Below are 9,353 nucleotides of genomic sequence, written 5' to 3'. Positions count from 1 at the left end.
CGGTAGGGGGAGGGGAGGCGCGCCCTCCACCTACGAACGTCAGTCGGAGGAAATGGTTCAGTCGGGAAATTTTGCATTCTGCCTGGGAAGAATAGGACCACTACTTTGGGTGTACCCACGCCCCACCCTCCCCACTCCCTCTTTCTTTACCTCTCTCTCTCTCTCCCAGGACTTCAACCTCATACATTGCGTTTAGGGCAACTTCTATAGAAATAACTTATAGTCTATATATGCCTTGGCCTCAGTATGCACCATTGGACGTCTAAATTGTTTCCCTACATTGGAGACGGATTAAATGACCCCAGGGACACCCCACCCCTTCTTCACTATGAAATACTTCAATCCCCTCTGGCCCTACCATAAAGGTTCAGGCCCCTACCTTAGTCATTCGGGGAAAGTTTGAATTTATATTATTTATTAGCACAAGCTTCTGTTTAGAGCTTCTTAGTTAAAAACTAAATTACAGTCTACATATGCTCAGAATACACCATTTGACTTCTATTTTTTTCTTCTGGGAAATGCATACACTATATGTAAGATTGGCTGCTGAAATTGGAATCTATTTTATAGGTCATGAGAGTTGAACAAGCGCTAGTGCGCGTCATTCCATTTGTTTTTCGTCCCTTTACCTCTATAAAGTGTCATTGAAGGTCCTGAGAAATTGGCCTATCCTTCAAAAGTCAAAACAGTATATTTTGGTCGTTCTCATGGAGCGTTTATTAGCAAAAAGAAACACACTGATATAGGTTGCTGCCAAGAAATGGAGATTTGCATTTTCTGATCTTCGTTTTAGAGACACACCCCCCCCCCCCACCCTCTCCAGCACCTCCATAGGAATGTCTAAAAGTGGAGATATAAACACGATGACCCTACAAAACTGGCTTCTGAACTCGGGACCGGCACTGGCGGATCCCTTTGTTTGGGAGGGGCCAAAGTGGCATTAGAGTGATATGGGGGAGGGGTCTAAGGGGAGGGGTGCCCCCTCCCCTTTGGAAAATTTTCTATTGCTGAATGCCCTCAGATGCAATTTGGTGCGACAAAAGTGTACAATGGTGATGTTAATTTACTTCTAAAAAAAATGTTTCCCAGGTGTAATTTTCTAAAATATTTATAAAACAAAGTTGGGATCATCTTTCTCAAGAAATTTTATTTCTCATAATTGAGACCCTTCTCAGGTTATAAATTTCTTATAACCAGCCTGTAACTGCAAAATGGTGTTAAACTGTAAATCCTCATGCTCATACATTTACATAGCTCCCAACTCTTGAGAAGGCAAATGCTGGTCCATGTCACGAATCGCCGTCCTGGGGGAGGGGTATATGGGGAGGGGGTGTCCCCCTCCCCTTTTGAGTTTTTTGGGAATCCTGGTCATGCCTACATGTAAAATGGTGGCACTTAGAAAGGAATTTGTCACCCAACATTTTCTGAGAAATATGCATTTTTTTGTGTGTAACATCAATAAATTGAATAGTAGGTGATAATTCATTCTTTCCCGTGGCATGAAAATGTTCGCTGCTCGCCCCAATGAAAAGAAATATAGGCTAATTTGAGGTTCAAATGATGCTGTAAAGGAGGTTTTATACTCTATTATGCTTAATGCTAAAGAAATGATGGTTGCTAAGTCAAAATTTGATGCAAATTTTTTTATGTATACTTGACAATTACAATGCGGTTTTTTCGGACGCTTGTGCGGGTCAGCGGGTTTGGGTGTTAGAATGCGGGTCTAATTCCCGCGAATTGCGGGTCAGTTGGGAGCTCTGCATTTAATTTTAAACCAGAAAACGAAAAGGTTTAGACTAGTCTACCACTGCTATTCCTCTCGATTTTTTTTAAATTTCCAATCATATGATTTAGCGGATGTTCGGAAACACTTTTTGGCTCACCTTTGGGGGGGCATGGCCCCCCTTGGCCCCCCCCCCCTTGGATCCGCCAGTGCAGTATGACTTCAATCCAACTTATTTTTAGTTATTCAGTTACCGTGTTTACAAGCTATTTTAGTAAAAATCAACTTAAGCCCCGCCCCCTAACAAATATGCATAATATCAACTTGAACATATATCACCATGTACCTGCTATCTACCAACATATTATTATTAAGTATAAATAAATTCGGACTTTTGGTTGCGGAGTTATTAGCTTTTGAAGATTTTTTACGTTTGACTCCGTGACCTCATTAATATTCATGAGATGAGCTTCAAAATCTACTCAGTATGGCGCATCTATGTACTAAGTATGATCTCAATCCAACTGGCCATTGTTGAGTTATCGTGTTTACGAGCCAAGGGCGTCACATACACACACACACACACACACATATAAACACATACACATGTTTGTATTACATTCAGTCCGAGGACCCCATTGTATTTTCCATTGTTCAAATCCACGTACCCTAACCTTAACAATACACTTGCAATAGAATTCTTCCGTGGACGTGGTGATTTTTTAGAAATCACAACCGAGGACCTGAAATTCTTTTGTTCAAGTCCTCGGTCAGATAGCAAAACAAACGCACACATACATACAAATGTTTTATTGGATCATATGGTTTAAACTTTTGTTTTGGTGGATTTGGTGTAATATATGCAACACCAAAAATATGATATTCAAGCTCCAATCAAAAAAATTAGAGCCAGTAAGCCCATATACCTTTATGTGTCCCCATAAAAGATCATCCAATTAACTCAATGCCTACGCATAATTCAGTTGTACACTAACAGTCTACACTCAACCAAAATGGCGAATGTTATTTTTTTAAAGCAAAGACTCGGACAGGCCATTGACTTAACACTGCCAGTCGTTCGTGGAAATACATATATTTTGCATGTTGACGCGATTTGACATCGACATTCTTTATCAACTCATTACTTCATTAAATAACAAAGAAGAAGTAGGCGTGTTTCTTGGTTCTGGAAATTGTGTTCAAAATGAGTTCTCATACTAAACATATAACCGAACATAAATTCTGCTTCCTATTGTAACTTTTTAGTGTGTACGACACTCATATGGAATGGGCTCACCTACCCCCCCCCCCTCTCTCAAAAAGCATGTTTGAAATTAAAATGTTTGTAAACTAATTTTTGCTGTGGCTGCTCATAGGATGGTGTAAGGGGATTATATAAAGAAGACCGGAGTAGATTGAAGATAGATAGATTTATTTCGTATGATACATATAGACGAGACCGGCTACCTGTTTTTGCGACTGGCTCAGCAACGTTTTGTCAATTAAACCAGTAAAAGATTAATTTTGTCTTATAATTACAACTGCAAATGTTATTGGATGGGCAGTACTGGGTGAGGCGAAGTCCCCGAAGGTATATCATTTTTAGAAAAATTAAGATTACATGCCACAAAAAGGATTTACTCAACAAGTCTATGAATATATGCCAATCTTAGAACTTTAAAGGGGTCCCTAGGGGAAAGGTCCTGAAGCTGTAGCGTTTTGGGAGCATTTCTGGTTCTCACGTAGCGAGATTAAAGTAGTAAAGTACATATGAGAGAGATGAATTCAATTTCTCTGGAATGTATTTTAATGCCCTGGTGGGTGCAGAGAGTGAACACCACTGAAGCATTTGACGATATTTCTTGTTCCTCGTAGCATCTTCACAGCACACAAACACTTGTCAGAAAGAGAAATTACAGTTCTCTGGCATGTATTTTAATGCCCTGGTGGGTACAGAGAGCGAACACCACTGGAGCATTTGATGATAATTCTTGTTCCTCGTAGCATCTTCACAGCACACAAACACTTGTCAGAAAGAGGAATTACAGTTCTCTGGAATGTATTTTAATGCCCTGGTGGGTGCAGAGAGCGAACACCACTGAAGCATTTGACGATATTCTTGTTCCTCGTAGCATCTTCACAGCACACAAACACTTGTCAGAAAGAGGATTTACAGTTCTCTGGAATTTATTTTAATGCACTGGTGGGTGCAGAGAGCGAACACCACTGAAGCATTTGATGATAATTCTAGTTCCTCGTAGCATCTTCACAGCACACAAACACTTGCCAGAAAGAGGATTTACAGTTCTCTGGAATTTATTTTAATGCACTGGTGGGTGCAGAGAGCGAACACCACTGAAGCATTTGATGATAATTCTTGTTCCTCGTAGCATCTTCACAGCACACAAACACTTGTCAGAAAGAGGAATTACAGTTCTCTGGAATGCGTTCCAAGCCCTGTTGGAGATACATGCATGAAAACTCAGCTGCCGTGTTTGCAGATTTTTCATGTTCTTGAAGCAAGGCACAGAAATATATTTCTGAGAGTTATTCAATTCTAGCGGATGTGGTATAAAGGGCCGCGGGAGCTGTAGCATCTTGTTGGCCTAATATTATCAAAATATAGGAAATGTAGAAAAACAGAGAGAAATATTTGTTTCTTTTTCAACTTGTTTTTGTTTATTCTCTTATACTTTCATTTGAATTCGGCTCCAATTTTGAAATCGACTTGGAGAATTGATTTGAATCCGACTTTTGATTTCACTGACACTCCCACGCCCTTGTCCACCCCATACTAAATTATATGTCACCCCGCCCCCCCCCTCACTAATGGACACACCTGACACTCCCACGCCCTTGTCCACCCCATACTAAATTATATGTCACCCCGCCCCCCCCCCCCCTCACTAATGGACACACATCCATTCACCAAGTTTCTATATCTCGTTCATAGAGTACATTACATGTAGGTATTAGATCAAAACAATAGTTCAGCACTATTTTATGCAGCTATTTGCAGTTAAATGCACGTGATAATTATGTTACAATAAGCTTTGGCAATTTAGCCGTAACCGAACTTTAACCGTACATAGGAAACCTTGTTAAATAACTATACGATCATTCGAAAATGCAGTTTTCCTGAACTTTATTCTAAAAGATCTTTATCGCATTCTTACATATTCCACTGTGGAGAGTATACGAGAAACGAGAGAACATAATAGTAACTATCATAAAAGTCAGCCCGTCATTGAAGCAGCTGTATATCGTACCTTATCGTACCTTGTGACGGATCCTAGCTGAGTTGTCTCCTTTTCATGCCTTCATCGAAGCATGTTCAGTATCAGTTCGACTCAGAGAAAATATAATGCACAAGTCGTTTTCTTCAGTGAGTTGATACATACTTAAAGGTATATATTTAAAATAGTATGTTACGACCAAATACTATGGCCTAGTAGGTCCATACTGTAACCAAAGAGCTCAAAATCCGTTTTATATACAGAAAAAAATTGCCTTAAGAGTCCTTTGGATATATCTTGATAGTAAGATCGAAGTTTATCCCGATCTCCGTGGTAGGTCATATAAGCTCTGGGTATGTCCAGTTGCGTCAGATTGTCCACTTTTAGTTTATACAACATATACTTAACGTCATCGCGTATTGTTTCAAGCTTACCAATAAAGTCATACTGTATTTCACATACTCTGTTATGTTTCCAATAGTTGTTCCAGTGTGTATTTTTTCTGTGCTTGGGATCACCAGTTATGTATGCGATGAACTCTTTGAATTTCACGTCCGTTGCTTTCTTCGCCGCTGCAATCCGTTCCTGTTTGCTAACATTTTTACGATGTGCATATATTATGTTTCTTCCGATGCCAATGAAGTGATCGATATGATGAAGAACAAATTTATCAATATATGCAGAGAGAACACGTGACAATGGGTGGCGGATGAAGAGAACCTTCGTGTAAGATTCCAATCGTGGTTTACACATGTCATCTGGCAACATAAATAATCTGGTCAGACCTCCTAATTCTTTGAAAAGGTTTTCAAAGTTATTCGAAGCTGCTTTCTTGACAACGCTAAATGTGATTTTATATGGGTCGTTGGAGTAAAAAGTTGCGCGTAATCCCTTGCGCTCAAGCATTTCCTCTGCGGTGAATTTCGATAGATTGAGCTGCGCGCATATCCGTTTTGTGCGATCAGTTCGTATCATTTGTCTCGTTTCCATTAAGTACAGCCATTCTTTTGAGGTCAGTGATTTATTCTGTGAAACATGAGAAGGAAACAGTTTGACAGAGTACCGTTTAGTTGTGCTGTGAGTGTTCTCACTGCTTGAGTTGCTTCACATAATTTGTCTTTAAATGCCAATTATAGAGAGACTGTGTTTATCAATTACTCTATATGTTACCAGAGTCCTGTAATTCCCTGATTCTATAAACTTCCATATCGGTAAAACATGTTATTCCCATATTTCACAGCCACATATTCATTTATATCTTTAACAGAATACACTTCACACCAATTCTGTTTTAAAATTCTTTCGGCCACAATTCATTCATATTGAATTCAGTACACTGCAAAAGTTGTTGGTGTTAACTGCACAACCAGAAGGATGGTGCTGGGGCGGGCCGGGAGGGGGGGGGGGGTATAGAACGGCAAAGCAAAGTGTTGGGGAGAATTGTGAAAGAACATATAAAGGGAAGTAATGAAGGTAAATCTGAGCATCAACAGCTTGAACGTTATCATTTCTTTCTTCACGACTACAGTTTCATTTCAAGCATGTGCACTCGCGTTCATAAAAACACTTATTATATGTGAACGTTAAGTTATCGTAAAGTGATAGTCGGACAGATATATAAACCAACGTAATACACAAACCTTTAGTAAAATATCATCCAGAGTTTGGTTGCTCTGCAGAGATAGGTTGGTGAGCATAATTACAAAAGAGTTATTACCAGAGTAGGTTGTGTGAGTACGAAGCACTCTACCAACAATCTGACCTAAAGGAAGGAATCGAAAGGTAGAATATCAAATCTAAAAATCAGTCAAATTTAGAAATAAAGTAACCTATACAACAACTAATCGTCCCTCTCTAAATAATAATAATTGACATAGCTAGGTAACCCGCTATCATTCAATAATCTCTTTTATGGTGAACACACACACCCGCCATGCTGGATAAGACAGAACTATGCGTATATTGCTTCTCTAAATCGAACTGTTGACTGTATATTTTCTATTATTTAGGTTTACAGTCTTGTTCAGGGCCAAGGCCCTCTCACACGACTTTACAACCATGGTAACTTGATACACCTACACATGCACCAAAGTGTGCACAATTCAATCAATCTCTCCTGGGGCACCACAGTGCACCACAACCACGTGTCCCCCGGGGGACTTCCCATAGGGTGCAGCCATAAACCGGCGCACGCAACTATATTTACAAGTTACCTCGCAAGTCCCCATTTATACACCTGGGTGAAGAGAGGCAATGGAGATAAAGCGCCTTGCCCAAGGACACAAGGCCAGGGCTCGAACCTGTAATCCTTAGATCACAAGTCCACTGCCTTAACCACTTGACCACAACGCCCTCACATTGTAAAGAAGGAGGGAGGTGTGTTCTTTCACAAATAAAAACAAACAAAATGTACAATACTCTAAACCTTTGTGCACGCCACTGGGGAAAGCTTTCCGCCGATAACAATGTCATATGTGACCTAAGGGCGGAATGTTACCTGCGGACCAAATTAAAGTGCCATGGTCGAGTGAGATTTATAGCGTACACAGGCCAAAATGGGATCCGACCAAGCCCTCGCCCCAACCAGCACCGGTCCGGCAATTTAGTGCCCTACATGGCTGAGATAAGATATTGATATGACTGTGGTCATATTAATATTGGGCCTGTATATACTTACCGTTTTCTCTTCTGAGTTGGTTGGTGATGTAAGGCAGAATGCGGGAATATCTTGCATCCATAATATTGTTCACCATTGATATTTGGAGAACGATCCCAGTAGCAGATATAATAACTACAAGAACGAGTAGCTTTTTCAACTCTAAGCGTGTTGCTCTGTCCATTGTAGCATGCTGATGCATTCAACACCGAGGACTTCTGTAGGAATCAACACTATCACAGTAGCAGCAGCAGCATATATGCTGTATACCTTTTCAAAATACTTCCAATTATTTTAGAAACCTTGTTCCAAAGTAAGCCTACATTCAACTTGATCCTATCTCTGTATGGCTTTTGAGAAATATCTATCACCCAATTTTAATACCAAAGTAAGAAGAAAAATGGCTCCCGTATAGACAGAGCATTTTATGCAGACAGAAGCAGTACTAATACTGTACTGTTGTAAACTTCAATATTGCTGTAGGCCTATACTAGTAGTGTTAAGTTGTACCCTATCAGAATCATTCAACCGTAGCACCCACACAACGAAAATAATACGCGCCGGTTTCTTTTGTCATTTAATAATATGATAACCTACAATGAAAGCACTATTAACCCATCTATTGGAATCGTCATAACATATATAATTTGCTTGTACTCTTGAGTCTGAAGGCCAAAGCAATGCTCACTGAGTTGGATTGTAATTAGTATAGGCATACATATGGAATAGTTATTTCCATATGTATGCCTATACTAATTATTTCAAATAACCCAGCGTAACTCCACACAGTTGAGGGTGTGCCTGAACGGCGACCTATAAAACGAAGACCTAATGTTTTGTGTGGGGGAGAGTGGGGTGGGGAGTGGGGGAAGGCCGGTGCCGTTACCGGTCCCCACTGGCGGATCCAAGGGGGGCCATGCCCCCCCCCCAAAGGTGAGCCAAAAAGTGTTTCCGAACATCCGCTAAATCATATGATTGGAAATTAAAAAAAATCGAGAGGAATAGCAGTGGTAGACTAGTCTAAACCTTTTCGTTTTCTGGTTTAAAATTAAATGCAGAGCTCCCAACTGACCCGCAATTCGCGGGAATTAGACCCGCATTCTAACACCCAAACCCGCTGACCCGCACAAGCGTCCGAAAAAACCGCATTGTAATTGTCAAGTATACATAAAAAAATTTGCATCAATTTTTGACTTAGCAACCATCATTTCTTTAGCATTTAGCATAATAGAGTATAAAACCTCCTTTACAGCATCATTTGAACCTCAAATTAGCCTATATTTCTTTTCATTGGGGCGAGCAGCAAACATTTTCATGCCACGGGAAAGAATGAATTATCACCTACTATTCAATTTATTGATGTTACACACAAAAAAATGCATATTTCTCAGAAAATTTTGGGTGACAAAAGCCTTTCTAAGTGCCACCATTTTACATGTAGGCATGACCAGGATTCCCAAAAAAATCAAAAGTGGAGGGGGACACCCCCTCCCCATATACCCCTCCCCCAGGACGGCGATTCGTGACATGGACCAGCATTTGCCTTCTCAAGAGTTGGGAGCTATGTAAATGTATGAGCATGAGGATTTACAGTGTAACACCATTTTGCAGTTACAGGCTGGTTGTAAGAAATTTATATCCTGAGAAGGTCTCAATTATGAGAAATAAAATTTCTTGAGAAAGATGATCCCAACTTTGTTTTATAAATATTTTAGAAAATTACACCTGGGAAACATTT

The 9,353-nt window shown here is 40.1% G+C and overlaps 1 protein-coding gene across 5 annotated transcripts; it reads right to left on the bottom strand.

The window, feature by feature from the left end:
• Nucleotides 1-2,037: 2,037 nt before the first annotated feature.
• Nucleotides 2,038-8,274, bottom strand: LOC139968557 (carbohydrate sulfotransferase 14-like). 5 transcript variants are annotated; one of them, XR_011793499.1, is made up of 4 exons: nucleotides 7,637-8,274; nucleotides 6,600-6,721; nucleotides 5,003-5,985; nucleotides 2,038-4,180 (listed from the first exon to the last, which is right to left on the bottom strand). XR_011793499.1 is itself a non-coding variant. In XM_071972635.1 (3 exons), exons 1-3 carry the CDS (start codon nucleotides 7,815-7,817, stop codon nucleotides 5,152-5,154), a joined length of 1,137 nt encoding a protein of 378 aa, XP_071828736.1. In that variant the 5' UTR covers nucleotides 7,818-8,274; the 3' UTR covers nucleotides 4,631-5,151. The 5 variants fall into 5 exon arrangements, 1 of the variants encoding a protein (XP_071828736.1); XR_011793496.1 differs by having other exon boundaries at nucleotides 2,039-4,180; nucleotides 4,993-5,985; XR_011793498.1 differs by lacking the exon at nucleotides 2,038-4,180 and adding an exon at nucleotides 4,187-4,329.
• Nucleotides 8,275-9,353: the final 1,079 nt, after the last annotated feature.

The sequence above is a fragment of the Apostichopus japonicus genome, chromosome 6 (assembly GCF_037975245.1).
Source record: "Apostichopus japonicus isolate 1M-3 chromosome 6, ASM3797524v1, whole genome shotgun sequence".
NCBI lineage: Eukaryota > Metazoa > Echinodermata > Holothuroidea > Aspidochirotida > Stichopodidae > Apostichopus > Apostichopus japonicus.
Note: the sequence above shows the minus strand (reverse complement) of the source record. Positions and strands in the feature narration are given on the sequence as shown.

What these genes read in the sequence shown, in the direction of transcription:
- LOC139968557 (XM_071972635.1), bottom strand. Translation starts at nt 7,817, where the DNA reads ATGCATCAGCATGCTACAATGGACAGAGCAACACGCTTAGAGTTGAAA. An exon ending in CCAACTCAGAAGAGAAAACG is followed by an intron (nt 6,722 to 7,636) that starts GTAAGTATATAC and finishes TCCTTCCTTTAG; the next exon opens with GTCAGATTGTTGGTAGAGTG. An exon ending in TGGATGATATTTTACTAAAG is followed by an intron (nt 5,986 to 6,599) that starts GTTTGTGTATTA and finishes CATGTTTCACAG; the next exon opens with AATAAATCACTGACCTCAAA.